General features: G+C 43.3%; 1 protein-coding gene across 1 annotated transcript in view; it reads right to left on the reverse strand.

Annotated features, from left to right (window-relative positions):
• Positions 1–271: 271 nt before the first annotated feature.
• LOC126263581 (uncharacterized) overlaps positions 272–16,966 on the reverse strand; it is a 130,990-nt gene continuing 114,295 nt past the window's right edge. The window contains exon 8 of the mRNA XM_049960673.1: positions 272–568. Within this exon, the coding sequence (XP_049816630.1) occupies positions 287–568 (282 nt within the window). The 3' untranslated portion in view covers positions 272–286. The remainder of the gene's footprint in view (positions 569–16,966) is intronic.

Genomic DNA, 16,966 nt, shown 5'->3' on the forward strand with positions numbered 1-16,966 from the left:
ATTCGAGAACAGAAATTGAAACTATTAAATAATGCAAGTATAGTTCACATTTGCACATTTTTCCCTGTAAAAACACAACACAGTACAGTTATTTTCACAGAAGAAAAGCAACCTTGATACTCAACATAATTATGCCTCCAACTTGAAATGCCACATCGTTGACACTTCAAAACAGCAATTTCATTAAAGTTGGCTGGATTGTACTACCTCAGTAATGATGAAACAGATCTGCACCATAGTAATTACCTATGTTCCTTGCTGCCTACAGATCTGCTGCTCGTGATTGCTATCGTGTGACAGAGTACATGTCCAAATATTTGGATGAGCACGGTCGAACTCTGTCATCGTCGACGGGTGCCGGTGAGGGTCCGGGCAGACCAGACGTGGAAGGTTCTGCCCAGTGAGGTGATGGTGGGGGTGATGGTACCAGCCTTGCAGGAGAGGTCGGTCTTTCCTGCAGGGCAGTCACCTGGCTGGGATCTTCGTCCACAGGCCTGTAGGGAGGCGACCTGCAGCGGGTGATGATGGACAGGAAGAGCGCTTCCAGAGCACAGACGTATCCCAGTGCCTGTGAAGAATATAATTAAGCACTATATCAACAATCTATTAACATCACTTTTGCATTAATGGCAACATGTACATGATGAATATACCTTCCATAATTTTAAAACCACATTGTAATTGTAATGTTAACTGGACTCACAAAAAACATGCATTGTATGCAAGAAGTCAGAATTTGTATTGCAAGTATAGAATACTATGTCTAATAACTGTATCAAAAGAAAATTCACTCCAGAAAACTATTAAATTTTGAGAAAGAATTCCTGAGGCAAAATTGGATTACTGCCAATAGACCCAATATAAAGATACATACTCTAATAGTTTATACCTCAGGGAAAAGAAATAGATAGGTTGCTAAAGGTCCAAAAGTAAGGGTGTAGCTGCTGGTACCTCCCTATATCATTGCAAGAGATGGGTCTCTCTCATCCTGGGTCTGAGTGATCCCTTCCCTATTGAACTTTCCCAACTTAACCCTCTCTTCCCCTTGATGAAGAAACTATTAGTTACAAAAGCTAAAATAGTAAATGTACTTTTGTGTGTGACTGCCAGCAGTATATCTAATAACTTGGAGTTAGCAAATTATAGTTATATGTATAATTTATTCTAGGGCTGTACCATATTACATTGCAGTTATGCTTACAAGGAAAATCAAACCTGTTATGAGGACGAAGAAAGACAAAGATAAAAGAGCAGGGGAAGGGAGGGGGCTGTCAGAGAGAAGTGATGAGAACAGAGGAGAAGTAAAACTGGATTAAGAGGAAGAGATACAAATAGCACACTGAAGATCTGTGGCCAGGGGAGAAGGGGGGGGGGGGGGGGGGAGGAAGAGAGAGAAAGAGGAGGCGGGGGAGCAAAGGCAGAGCAATTTGCAAAACTATACACATTATTTATCAACTAACTTGCTTCTACTGCAAAGCATTTTAAGTAGAAATGACCACCACTGAACTGGCTGAGTCCATGAATGGGCAGAGAAGAACTGTCTATCTTGGGGACACCCTGTACCCAGTTGCTCAACGTGCTCCAAAGCATGACTCAAGGGACCTGAGTGCTTGCTACTGCTACACCCCAAAGGCTGTTTGCATCTTCCCACCTGATTCTAATTTTGCTGAGCTCTGGAGATGGGTACCTGCCCTCCAGCACATTCTTGCATCCTGACACCCTCCTTGACTTAACCTGTATTAACACATTCCCACCTCTCCTTTTCATTTATTATACTTTCTATTTATTATGTCCCACAACTTTCTTTATTTCTTTTGTTTTTTGTCTTCATTCTCCTCCTTTTCTCCTCCCTCCCTTCACTTCCCACCCTCATGCCCCCCCCCCTGCCCACCCCCCCCCCCTCTCTCTCTCTCTCTCTCTCTCTCTCTCTCTCTCTCTCTCTCTCTCTCTCTCTCCCCCCCCCTCCCCTTTCAGTAAACCATGCCCGTCTCATGGTCAGGGTGACTGGCAGGTTATAACCCATGCTTGTTGACTAGAGGCACACTTGGGGAGGGATTCGCTAGTAATCAGGGCTACAAAGTTAGGCACATTATGGAGCCCCATCAGGGAACAGCATGTTCCCAGAGCTGGAAATAAGTCACAAGTGCGCTCAGTATGTCTGTTGGAAGGGGTTGGTGGGGAAGAGGGGGACCTTATCCAAGATATGGAGCAGGCCCTGCCTGTGGCAATCAAGGGTGCGGAGTGCAGTCATCTGCAAGTTGCAGCACATGCTGCCACCAGTGATGTCTGTTGCTTCAGTTTTGAGGCCATACTCAGTTTGTACAGGCAGTTGACAGAGTGGTAAAGACTGATGGCCCTGCTCGCATGGTGCAACCAGAGCTTACAATTTGCATTATTGTACCCAGAATTGGTCACAGTCCTTTTCGAATAGAGTGGAAGGTCTCAGCCAGAGGCTTCACTGATTCTATGATGGTCTTAGCTGCAGATTTATGGACCAGCATTATGTGTTGGAGAATTGTAGGATTCCCCTTGGTAAGTTAGGGGTGCACTATGCAGAAGAAGCAGATACTATGGTAGCAGAGTACTTGTGGAATACACTTTTTTTTAATGCTAGGTGATGGCCGGGCGTCCTCTAATGAACATTAACCAGTTGATATGCAAAGAGCAAAAACAGATTGTCTACAAAGTAAAGACAATTCAAATGTCATAATTTTAATAGTAATTGGTAAACCATTTGTAGCAAATCCCCTGAATTTATCACCATGGAAGAAAGCTGTCACACTCAAATTATACTCAGAAATGAGAGCTGTATGAAACCTAAAGCAGAAAGCTACAAAATATTTAATGAAACAAGGTTAGACATCATAGGAGGGGCAGTGGTCATTACAACTGACAAAAATATTATGTCTATCAAGGTCAAAATTGAATCTGATTGTGAAGTTATCTGAACATAAGTAACTGACCTAGGTGTTTTACTGGCCATGCAACTCCTATGTACCACTTGTAGAATCATTCAAAGAAAGTCTGTGCTCAATAGTACAGAAGTACTCCAATCATCAGTATTAGTTGGAGGCAACTTTAACTTACTGAGGTTAGATTGGGATGTCTATGGGTTCACTGCAAGTGGTATGGGCAGTCAGTCTTGTGAAGTGCTTCTAAAAATATTCTCTGAAGACTGTCCTGAGAAGCTAGTTCAACCACCCACAGACAATGGAAATATTTTAGATCCTGTAGCTACAAAAAGATCTGACTTCATTGATGATTTTAGTATAGAGACAGGGATTAGTGATAATGATGGTTGGTTGGTTGTTGGGGAAGGAGACCAGACAGCGAGGTCATCGGTCTCATCGGATTAGGGAAGGACGGGGAAGGAAGTCGGCTGTGCCCTTTGAAAGGAACCATCCCGGCATTTGCCTGGAGCGATTTAGGGAAATCACGGAAAACCTAAATCAGGATGGCCGGACGCGGGATTGAACCGTCGTCCTGCCGAATGCAAGTCCAGTATCTAACCACTGCGCAGTGATAATGATGTCACCATAGTGACAATCATAATGAAAGTTAATAATCAATTGAGAAGGTTGGGAGAGTTTTTGTGCTGGAATGAGCAGCTACTGAATTGTTAGCCTCCTACTGGGAATGGCCAAAATTTAGTTGCAATGTGACAGATGTAGAAGATTTATCGGCAAAATTTAAACTGATTCTAAATCATGCACTGGAGAAGTATGTGTCAAACAAGTGGATTAAGGATGTAAAAGAACCATGGTGGTTTAATAACAAAATTCAAAAAATTCTGAGATATAGAGAGTATTGCACTTTTTGTTAAAATGCCGAGATACTAACAGACAAACATTAGTAGAAATTTGAGCATACATAAAAATATTGAACTACGAAGTGTACTACAACTTCACCATCATATGTTAGCCAACGATCTTGCCAAGAACCCATTAAAATTCTGGTCCTACATAAAACTACTAAGTGGGTTGAAGGCCTCTAGTCAAATGCTTCATCAACCAGTCTCATGCAACAACAGAATAGAGGTTGGTCCTCATGGCGCAATAAATGACTGTGCATCAGCCAGGTGTGGCCAATGGGCAGCCGGCAGAGAACAACTGAGGCCTTGCGAGAGGCTCGCAAGGGGGGGTGCCACACGCCAGTAGTCTCTTTGATGACCCGAAGTTTGTTGGGAGAAGGCAGGGTGCGCCATTCATCACTCCAGGTACCAAGGACATTCTGCAGCAAAACTGACTGGAGATCACACTCCGAAAGGCCAATCTACAGGGCCGGTGCATCGACAGCCTGTTTGGACAGTGTGTCAACCCGTTCATTACCTGGCATGCAGACATGACCTGGGGTCCACACAAAGACCACGGAGTGGCCACAATGGGCAAGAGTATGGAGGGACTCCTGGATAGCTCATAAACCGCTCAGGGAGTCACTACAGATAATGAAGGACTGACCTGAGCAGGAGCAGATATATCTAGAGCGTGAGAGATGGCGATGAGCTGTGCAGTGAAAACACTACATTCATCCAGCAATGAGCATTGTTCAGATTGTTCCCCAAGAGTAAAAGCATATCCAACTCGACCAGAAACCACTGAACTGTCGGTATAGACTACAGCAGAGCCGGGAAACGCAGCAAGGATGGAAAGAAAGTGTCGGCGGAGGGCCTCAGGAGGGACTGAGTCTTTTCAGCCTTGTGCCAAATCCAGCTGAAGGCATGGGTGGGGCACACACCATTGGGGTAGATGTATATGGTCCCCAGAAAAGAGGTGGGAGAAGGAAAAGCTCAAGCCCAGAGAGAAGAGCCCAGACACAACCCCGATCATACACCCTGACCTGGGCCGCTGTTCTGGAAGATGGATGACCGAGTTGGGGAACAGGAGACAGTAATTCAGATGCTCGGGCAAGCTACAAATATGTGCAGCATAAGAGGCCGGCCGTCACTGGCGCCAGATCCGCAATGGAGGGACACCAGCCTCCACAAGTAGGCTGTTTACAGGGCTCATGCAGAAAGTTCCAGTTGCGAGTCGGATCCCACAGTGAAGTATGGGGTCAAGCAACCGCAATGTAGAAGGCGATGCCGAACTGTAAGTCAGGCTCCAATAATCAAGATGGGACTGAATCAACACCCGACACAGGGAGAGAAGGGTAGGCCAACTGGCACACCAGCTGGTGTGACTCAAGCAAGATGAGTGTTAAGATGCCACCAGCATGTTTATTTAAGCTGCCAACTATGAGGGAGCCATCAACCGGGTATCAAATTGCAGTCCCAAAAACCGATGCATCTCCACCACAGCAAGAGATTCATTGTCAAGATAATGCTGTGGCTCAGGGTGAACAGTGTGACATCGGCAGAAATGCATAACACAAGTCTTGGCGGCCTAAAACTGTAAACTGTGCATCACGGCCCAAGACTGTGCCTTGTGGAAAGCACCCTGCCTCTGCCGTTCACCACTGCAATGCCAGTGGAGCTGTAGTACAGGCAAAAATCATCAGCATATAAAGAAGTTGATACGGACGTTCCCACAGCTGCAGCAAGCCCACTGATAGCAACTAGATACAGGCACACACTCAAGACAGGACCTTGTAGGACCCCATTCTTCTGGACATGGGAAGAACTCTGGGAGAGACCAACTTGCATGCGGAAAGAATGAAGCGACAGAAAATTTTGAATAAAAATTGGGAGCGAGCCCATAAGATCCCACCCATGAAGTGTTGTGAGGATGTTGTATCGTACGCCTTCTGCATGTAAAAAAAGATGGCAACCAGGTGCTAACACTGGGCAAATGCCGTACAGATGGCAGACTGCAGGCAGATCAGATTATCAGTGGCAGAGTGGCCCTTACAGAACCCACCATGAGACGGAGCTAGAAGGCCCCGAGACTCAAGTAGCCAACTCAGCCTCTGGCTCACCATGCGTTTGAGCAACTTGCACATAATGTTGGTGAGGCTAATGGGGTAGTAGCTGTCCAGGGGGCTCTTGCCAGGTTTGAACACCGGGACAATGAGGCTTTCCCGCCATTGTGATGGGAACTCACCCTCTACCCAGATACGGTTGAAAAGGTCTAGGAGGCATTGGAGGTAGATAACCGAGAGATGTTTTAGCATCTGATAGTGGATGCGATCCAGCCCAGGAGCCATCTCAGGGCAAGCAGCTTGGGTACTTTGGAATTCCCACACACTGAATGGAACATTGTACGATTCGGGATGGTGTATATGGAATGAAAGGCTCCTACTTTCCAACCACTCTTTCAGGAAGCAGAAGGCCAGCGGGTAATGCGTAGAAGCAGAACTCTGAGCATAATGCTCTCCTAAGAGTTCTGCAATTGTGTTGGAGTCAGTACAGACTGTTCCATTCAGGGAAAGCACAGGTACACTGACGGGGGTCTGATATCCATATAGCCGCCTAATCTTGGCCCAAACCTGCGATGGAAAGGTACGGATGCCAATGGTGGAGACATACCATTCCCAGCACTCCTGCTTCCGTTGGCGAATAAGGCTGCGGGCTTGGAAGCAGAGCTGCTTAGAGGCAATGAGATGCCCCAGAGATGGGTGCCGCTTATGACACTGGAGGACCCGCCTGCAATCTCTAATCGCCTCAGCGATCTCAGGGGACTACCAAGGCACAGCCCTTCACCAATGGGACCCGGAAGAACAGTGAATGGCAGATTCCACCGCAGAAATAATGCCAGTGGTGATCAAGTGAACCAACTCATCAACGGTGTCATGAGAAAGAGGCTCAATAGTGGCACTGGAGGCGAACAGCCTTATTCAAAGCCCATCTGGGGAGACACCTAGAAGAGTGTTGCTGTGGCAGTGACAGAAAGATCGAAAAGTGGCCACTGCCGCACAAATCATCATGCACTTGCCAATGGACAGATGGTAGAAGGCCATGGCTGCAGTCCGAAAGTCGATGGCTGAGTACATGCCATGCGCCACACTGAAATGTGTGGAGGCGCCATTATGTAAGAGAGAAAGGTCGAGCTGTGCCAAAACTTGCTCAACGACAGTGCCTCGGCCTGTTGCCACCAATCCACCCCACAGAGGGTTATGGGTGTTAAAGTCGCCCAGTAACAGAAAAGGTGGCAGCAGTTGGGCTACCAGCGCAGCCAATACATGCTGTTGGACATCACCATCTGGTGGAAGATAGAAACTGCAGACTAACAGCTGAGGCACCCACACCCTAACAGCAACAACCTCTAAAGGTGTTTGACGAGGTACACACTCGCTGTAAAGAGAGTTAAGTATGTGACGCAGACTCCACCGGATACCCTCTCATAAGCTGCCCGATTCTTATAATAACCCCAATGGCCATGGAGGGTGGGGGTTCACATTGTTGGAAGCCAAGTTTCCTGGAGAGCAATGCAGAGGAAAGGGGGAAGGCTGAGAAGATGTCAGAGGTCAGCAAGGTGGTGGAGAAAACCGCTGCAATTCCACTGAAGAATGACATCGTCCACAGCAGAAAAAGGTGTGAAGGGACCAAGGAGGCAGATTACACCACTGGGTCATCTACCGCCACCAAAGTAGAGCCTGAATCTAGAACCATTGCATCTGAGGCAGAGGCGAGATCTAGGTCCTCAGCGGACGCCAGAATCTCCACCTCATCCTCAGATGCAGAGGTGGTAGGTAGCGGTGGTTGGGGTGCCATGCCACCGCAATTCCCTTGGTCTTAGGAGTCTTATTTTTTGACTTCTCCCGCTGCTACTTTGGTTTCTTTGGTTTCACTGGCTTGGAGGGCTTCACAGATTCAGTCTCCAGGACTGAGGAGGATCATGAAGACCTACAACCAGCTGCTTCCGGGCACTTCAGCCACTGGTGGGTGTCATCCTTCCCACTAGGAGATGCCCGTCACCCTGGGGCATCAGGACTCTGTCACCCTGGGGCATCAGGACTCCTGGCAAAATCCATCGTGCCAGGTGGCCCTTACTGAGGTTCGGTGGCACCCGTGGGAAGGGCCCTTGGTTGGAGTGGGTGGCATCAGGACAGATGACCCGCAATGAAGCACGGTACATCATCTCTTGCTGGTGGCCAACCACCAGCAGTCTCTAAGCATTCCAGGTCTCAGGTTAATGCACAGAAGTATGACCCCAAATCATTCCCCTCCCTGGCCCCACTATGGGAGGAACAAGTGGCTAAGGCCGGCAGCGGAACTTACTTACCCTGGTATTTAGTACGTACAAGAGCTGATGGGGAGTCTTTCATGATGATGAAGCATCAGTTCTTTGTAGAGCATTTAGAGGACAAGTTTGGGGAGGTGGAGGGCTTGTCCAAAATGTGCTCTGGGCCAGTTTTGATAAAAACAGCATCCTCTGCCCAGTCATGGGGATTATTCACTTGTGACAAGATGGAGGATGTTTCTGTTACAATCACACCCCATTAGAGCTTAAATATGGTCCAGGATATTATCTTCCACAGGGACCTTCTTTCGCAGTCTGATGACAAGCTGTGCACCAATTTAGAGTGGCGAGGTGTTCATTTCATCCAGCACATCCATCGGGGCCGGAGGGATAATCAGGTTGCCACTGGTACCTTCATCTTGGCCTTTGAGGGTGATACATTGCCAGAGAAGGTCAAGGTGATGGTCTACCAATGTGATGTCAGGCCCTATATCCCTCTCCCGATGCAGTGCTTTAAGTGCTGGAAGTTTGGCCATATGTCTTCCCATTGTACTTACAGCCTCACATGTGGAGATTGCGGACGCCCACTGCATCCCAATACTTTATGTGCCCCGCCTCCCATATGTGTCAACTGCGGAGAGCATTATTCACCTTGCTCACCAGACTACAGGTTTTTACAGAAAGAGCAGAAAATCAGGGAATATAAGACCCTGGAGTGACTGACCTACGCTGAAGCTAAGCAGAAGTTTGAATGCCTCCATCCTATTCATAAGACTTCCTCTTACGCCACCACTACATCTGTTTTAGCCCCATCAGCTCCACCTACCCCAGCCACCTCTCAGAGCCAGAAGGCTATACCTGGCTCCTCTCGCTTGGAAGGGGTCCCTTGGGTTTAGGCCTATGTTTAATAATAGTAAATTTCTCTTGGCCAGGAATCCCATTTTGCTTGTGTTAGTCTGCTTCTTACAGCCTCCTTGCTTTGTCCATCATGGTTATTTTGCTTCCAGAGTAGCAGAATACCTGCCCTGGAAATTCTTTGTGATCCCCAGTTCTGATGTTAAGTTTATTACTAATCTCATTTTTGCTGTTCCTTATTATGTTCATCTTTCGTCAATTTACCCTCAACACATGTTCTATACTGGTTAGTCTATTCATTCCAGTCAGCATATCTTGTAATTCTTCTTTACTTTCACAGAGGATAACAATGTCAGTGGCAAGTCTTATCACTTATTTCTTTTCACCTTGAATTTTAGTCCCACTCTTGAACTGTACTTTTGTTTCCATCACTGCTTCTTCAATGTATAGGTTGAACACTAGATGTGAAAGACAACATTCCTATCTTACACCTTTTCCAATCCAAGCACTTCATTCTTACTATTCCATTCTTATCATTCCCTCTTAATTCTTTTACAAATTGTATATTAACCTTTGGTCTCTAGAGACTGCATGTACTTTCCTGAGACTTTTGAATATCTTGAACCATTTAACATTGTCAGTTTTTTTTTTTTTTTTTTTTCAGGTCAACAGATCCCATGAGCACATCTTGATTTTTCTGAAGTCCTGCTTCCACTAGGAGTTAAACTGGTCATTATCGCAGATTGTAAGTTTCTTTTCCATTATTTTGTACTTTATTCTTGTCAACAACTTGGATGCATGAACAGTTTAATCTGATTGTGTGATAGTTCTTGTACATTCTGCCCTTGCTATTTTTGGGATGATGAGGATGACATTTTTCCAAAAGTCTAGTGGTATGTCTCAGATTCACATATTGTACACATCAACTTGTTTGCCACTTCTCCCAATGATTTCAGAAATTGTGAAGGTATGTTATATATACCTTTTGCCTTATTTAATCAAACACTTCTAACATCCTATTAAACTCTGACTCTCGGGGTCCCCTATATCTTCCACATTGATTCCCATTTCTTCCTCAACCAAGTCATGGGACAAGTCCTTCTCCTTGTAAAGGCCTTCAGTGTACTCTGACCATCTATTTGCTCCCCATCTGCATTTAACAGTGGAATGCTCATTGCATTATTGTTGATATCCCTACTTTTAATTTCACCAAAGGTTTCTTTGACTTTTGTATATGCTGATTCCTTCCTTCTGATGATGATTTATTTTTTGATTTCTTCACAGTTTTCTTGCAGCAATTTCACCTTGACTTCCCTGCACTTCCTATTTCATTGCCAAGTGACTTGTATTTCTGTATTTCTTAATTTCCTTGAACAATTTTGCAGTTTTTTTAAAGTATTTCTTCTGTTACCCACTTTACAGATACCTTCGTGTACCTATATTTGTCTGTTCCTACTGCTGTATTCATTATCACACTTTCTATAACATCAGAGGGCTTTACACAAATCTAATCATTCCTCAATACTGTGAAAAGAAAAGATGCTACTCAACATACTGCGGAGATGCTTAATCGCAGATAGGCACAACAAAAGGACTGTCAAAAATATGGCTTTCAGCCAGTAAGGCATTTGTCAAAATTAGATGACAAACACACACATGCACACTCATGTGTTTGTTGTCTAATTTTGATGAAGGTCTTGTTGGCCAAAAGCTATAGTTGTGATAGTCTTTTAATTGTGCCTACCTGTGGCTCAGCATCACAGCTCTATGGTGAGAAGCAACTTTCCTTTTCACAGTGCTGTTACATTCGATCCTGGATTTTCCATTGTTTGATTTCATTCCTCATTACTTTAATATTCCACTTATATGCACATTGATTCTTTTAAAATGTACTCTTAAACTTTGGCCTACCTTTCATTATTCCCCTGTAACACTATCTTAAATGCCTTCCCCCACTACCACATTACAATGTTCTATTACTATTAGATTATTATTTTATTATGTGAAACATATTTCCTCAGTAGGCTTTCAATTAACCTCAGTCTTGTATTTTCCTTTTCTGCAGCTAGTTTTATGTGATTGTTACAGTTTAAGTCACCGTGTGCACATACACCTCTACATTTTATGGCTGTAACTGTTTTCGGTGATTGAGTGTCAACTGCACAAACAAATAATAGTATGTTTTTTATCTGTTTATCCACAGTTGGTTCATGATTGGTGTCTTTCTCCAATAAACTAGAATTCTTTATTGCTTTGGTAACAATAAATTGCTGCTAGGAGGAGAGCAAGTTCCTTCATCTATTTGGTAGGAAATCATATAGGTATCCCATCAATTGTAGTTGATTTTCTATAATGAAATTATTTTCTCAAATCTGGCATTTCATTATTTATTAAATGAATGATAAGAGGGACTATAGTATGATCTTCCACAGTGAAACAATTTTGCAAGACAGAATCCAGAAGTTCAAGCCTCTCTGTGTCATTGTCCTTTTCAGCAGCAGTGCAATCATTGATTGACTGCATATATGACTTTGATAAGTTTTGTGAATTTACATAGGATACAAACTTCTAGGATTTTTCATCAGATCACTATGCAAAATTTTTTCTTAGAATTCACCTAACTTTTCTCTCACTGTGATCCTTACTGTTATATTGGCTTCACTCAACATTTGTTTTTTAACAATGCTCTGGCCTTATTTAAATTTTTCATAAGTTCTCTTCGCTTTTGTAGAAATTTTCTGACATGGATATCATACCACAGTGAGTCTTTCATAGATTTGGGTTTTACCTAGTGATACTTTACATTTACAGCCCCAGAGATATATGTTTCATGTTGACTGTGTAGGTAATCTGCAATCATTTTCTTAGCATCTGCTAAGATGTAATATTTTCCTTCATTTCTTAACACCTATAACAAATGAAACCATAATAGGCCTATGGTCACTGATGCTGCTCTCCTTTATGTTACTTGAACTGGAAAGATTAGATCTGTTTGTCACTGGTAGATCGTAGGTGTTATCCTTGGAAGTCATTTATCTAATAAAGGCTCAAGGAATTTTCATATAAGACATTTTGAGTATTCTCGCATGTCTCCCAGTCTTTAGCAGACCAACTGGGTCTCCTTCTGTTACTGTGCCACAATCAGGAAATTCATATGAAATATTCATGTTTTCTCCGAAGCACTCTTCTGACATTCCAGCTACATGCTAGGCAGTCTATAAGGGTATCATCCACTTACAAAGTCAGACCTACTTTTGATACTTATCTCTGGCCAGATTATGTTGCTTTTACAATCTGTAATATCCTTACAAAATATTAACAAGCTTCTTGAGGCAATAAATGTGGTACCATCATTTGTGTCAATCCTTTCCTTCAGATATACAGGGTGATTAAAAAAGAATACCACAACTTTAGGAATTTAAAACTCTGCAACGACAAAAGGCAGAGCTAAGCACTATCTGTCGGCGAATTAAGGGAGCTATAAAGTTTCATTTAGTTGTACATTTGTTCGCTTGAGGCGCTGTTGACTAGGCGTCAGCGTCAGTTGATGCTAAGATGGCGACCGCTCAACAGAAAGCTTTTTGTGTTATTGAGTACGGCAGAAGTGAATCGACGACAGTTGTTCAGCGTGCATTTCGAACGAAGTATGGTGTTAAACCTCCTGATAGGTGGTGTATTAAACATTGGTATAAACAGTTTACAGAGAATGGGTGTTTGTGCAAAGGGAAAAGCCGCCAGGCAGCCCGTGACAGAGCACTTCATCACTGGCCTCCAAGAAGCCCTGATCTTACCCCCTGCGACTTTTTCTTATGGGGTATGTTAAGGATATGGTGTTTCGGCCACCTCTCCCAGCCACCATTGATGATTTGAAACGAGAAATAACAGCAGCTATCCAAACTGTTACGCCTGATATGCTACAGAGAGTGTGGAACGAGTTGGAGTATCGGGTTGATATTGCTCGAGTGTCTGGAGGGGGCCATATTGAACATCTCTGAACTTGTTTTTGAGTGAAAAAAAACCTTTTTAAATACTCTTTGTAATGATGTATAACAGAAGGTTATATTATGTTTCTTTCATTAAATACACATTTTTAAAGTTGTGGTATTCTTTTTGAATCACCCTGTATGTATTTCAATAGGAATCGAAGATTACACTGCTATTTATGTCTGGTTTCAGCAAGCTGTCGATTCCTAAAGCCATGTGAGTGTTATTGCCATTTACAACTGAGATTAATTTTGGGATGCAATCACCATGGATGTTCCTGCAGTTAACTAATACAGTAAAACTTGCTCAAAACAGAATTACCTGGGACTAAAATAATTTTCCAAATTGGACAAGTTTCTGAATTACACAAAATTCACTGGGCTATGTAAAATTTGTCATATATCATGCACAAAAATACAGTAAAAATTTTAGTTATGCATATACCGAATTTATGTACCTTCACTCCAGCACAGTAGATATTCATTTACTGTATATTGGACAACAGAACACTGGACTATTACACTAATTGGTAAATAACATATTTCTATATTTTTCCTCGAACTTTAAATTTGTTTATTATTGTATGTACATACATATTATTCCCATGTTTATTTCCTTTATATTTCACGGGAGGAAGGAAACTTGTTTTAATTTTCTTTTCAAAAAAAATTTTTAGGCAATTTTTTGCACCATACAATAGTTCCAAGTTGGGAGAATTTGTGTGTGCTGCAAATTGCATAACATCATTTATGCATGCAATGGACTATTCAGACGTATTAATTTTGCCCTCTTCTTCTTCCTTTGTTTCTTCTTCATCATCCTCTGTGTTGTGGATTTCTGTTAAATCTGTTGCTGAAGTGAAAGTGGAGTGAGTTGACAAAAAGTCATCACTTTGAACGTAATCATCTGCACTACATGAAATGTTTTGCATTTTCATTAATTCAGCAATTGCAGCTGCATTTTCTTGAACTTCGATAGCTGCATAAGTGTCTAGTTCTTGATTCCCAAACCCCACTTTGCTGAAGCACTTGGTGACAGCTTTGGGTTTTATTTCCTTTACTGCCAATCCAATTTACTGCATCCAGGACAGTAACTGACCTTGCAGGAGCAAACACACCTTTGGCTTCTTCAACATTAAGAATGAGATATTGCATCAGTAATTACCTATAATGACACTTGAATGTGGAAAAAACCCCTGGTCCATGGGTTGTGTGAGGCTGGTTGAACCTGGAGGGAACAAAGCCAATTTTAAGTTTGATAATGTTACTTTCAGATGGCAGGTTGCATTGCCTAGGGAAAGGAGAACTTGGCAATTACCTTTTTTCATTCTGGCATTGAAAGAGCCCAGCCATTCTTCCATAAGACCACTCTCCTCCCATGCCTTTTTATTGCTTCACCATGTGACTGGAAGCTTACTGACATCTATGTTTTTGAAACAATGCAGTTTTGCTGCCTTTTCAATCACCAGTGGCTTCTCCATTTCACCTAACAAGTGTCCACACAGCAGTACAGAGAGTCTTTCCTTGGAAATTTTTACACCGGTGCACTATTCACCTCGAACTGCTAGTGATTCTGAAGGCAGCACATGATAAAACAGTCCTGTTTCATCGGCACTGAACACATCTTTCGGGTCATAACTCACAATTATGTTGGACACTATTGTCTTCCATTCTGTTGCTACACTTTCCTGCACATCCTTAGCTTCCCCACACACTTCATTCCACATGATGTTGTGCCTAACTGTGAAACTGTCCAGCCATCCTGTGGATGCCTTAAACTCAGTAATTCCAAGCTCTTTAGCAACTTTCAGATTCTCACTCTGGAACATGGGTCCAGGTAAAGGTAAGCTTTTTGCCCGTGCTCTTATGAACCATTCCAACACTGTTTCACTAATTTCTTCATTTCCAGTCTTCTTCGCTTTTCTTTCCATCTGTCGTTCCCTTTCATCTGTTCATCCCAAATCTTATCCTTGTTTCTTAAAGTCTCATAAATTTGTGTTTTACCACATTTGAAACATACTGTTTGTTTGACATCGTGTTACTGTATCTCTTAAAGTGCTACTAGTCAACTGAAACTGGGAGAAAATAATGACCTTGCCAGGTAAAACCATTGTTTAATGGAACAATACTCGCCTCTTTCACTGTGCACATTGCAGCAGAGTGCTGGTAGATGTGCAACAACGTTTCTGTGTGCACTGGCGAGTGTCAATAATGAGGAAAACAAGAAAGCCGACAAACGGAGTGCTGACAAATGAATCATTTCCTTTGATGTACTGTACTGACACTGAGCATAACTTATTCATTGTTGCACAGAGCAGCATAGTTTTAAGTCCACACCAGCAACACTGCACTGCACTGGACCTCTTTTCTTGGTTTTGCACTGCTTAACAGAGGTGTTGAAAGTAACATCCTTGTAGAGTCATGAATAACTAATGAACTGTAATACAGTAGTACTATATAGGCTCTTTTTCACACTAAGCAATGAATTATTAAGAATATTCTAAGATTTGCTATCCATTTTCGCATTAGGCATGTTCTGCTTTGAACAAAAAACCAGCATATAAAAGTGCACTGAATGCGTCAGAACTGAAATGCTTGTAAGGTTTGTGCAGAGCTCAAAATTATACACATGCTAATATGAGCAAGTTTTACTGTACAATGTCCACATAATACCCATAAATGTTTTCCTCTTTATTTAATATGGCCAGTGTACTCCTGTCTCTGAATATGGTACATTATTTCTCATCCGGCCTAGGGAGAGGTTTCTCTGACCAAAACAGCTCCCATGTGTGCACCACACATACTCTGCCACCCAAGTAGCCTTTTCTTGTGTATGGTTCACACTTGACCTACTCAAAGTGATCCTAAAATTCTGCACCTGATAGTGGAGGCCAAGAAATCTGCAGGGCTGGACCCCTGCATCCTCGGCCACTCCTGTTTCAGGCACGATGTCTGTGCCATGTGGTTTGCTGTTTCTTCTCCCACAGGCACCCACCTTTGGAGTCACTAACACACCACACCAATACATCAAGTGTTTGGATTTAGTACTGACAGTAAACATTCTGTTTACAGGTTCAGTGCTAGCAGCCACCACTAACATCGTCCAAAGGTAGCGAGCACAGCAACAATGGCAGCATTGCTGTCAGGGATTATCTTGCATCCACGGGTCACATGACATCAAGTACTCATGGATATTTCTCCCCTGTGGTATACTTAAGCCACAGTGCAAGCTTCAGTAACTAGTTGCAGTGACAAACTTAAGTCATGACATCATGACCTAGGTCACAACAGATTTTTGGTTTTGCTACATTCATACAGATCAAAGATGATCATTTCTGTTACTATCATATATGTGAAACCTTACTTTTCTTTTGTGAGGCTGCAATAAATGTTGTCAGATTATCTGTGGAAATATCAACCATCTACATGGAGTACAGGCTACTGTCCAATCTACGAACTTAAAAGTGGTGATGAGGATTATCAGTTTTGCATTATTTTCCACGGTGCCAAATTAGTGCTTCTCAGGCTCACCTTCCTTTTGTCCATTCTTCAGACTGTTTCCATCATGCCACAGTTTCCCTTGGTTGTCTCACCACCATCATTCATGTTCCAGCCCACACAGCACAACATTGAGGCCAGGCAGCACAATGCCACGCTCTTCATGCCAAGGTCTGCCTGTCCAGCCATGGCCCCATCAAAGAAGTTGATGCCGTGCCTCATCACTGTCCACCTGCAGCAGCATCTCACCTGTTCTATTGTTTCCCCTTCCCGCCTTTGACGCAACAGCACCTGATGCTCCAGTTTTTGGTGACAGCATGCAGCTGAGGTCCACCTTCCTTGACTGACTGGAACAGTCTTCTGTGACCTTTGTCACTGCTGAGGACTCTCACAAATGTGCCCTTCTGATCTAGCATTCAACATATCACCTTCTTCTGTTGTTTAATCCTGGGCTGACCTCTCTTCCCAGCTCATTGCTCATTAAGCTGCCCACAATGGACCTCATGCTTCTGT

The sequence above is a fragment of the Schistocerca nitens genome, chromosome 6 (assembly GCF_023898315.1).
Source record: "Schistocerca nitens isolate TAMUIC-IGC-003100 chromosome 6, iqSchNite1.1, whole genome shotgun sequence".
Classification (NCBI taxonomy): Eukaryota; Metazoa; Arthropoda; class Insecta; order Orthoptera; family Acrididae; genus Schistocerca; species Schistocerca nitens.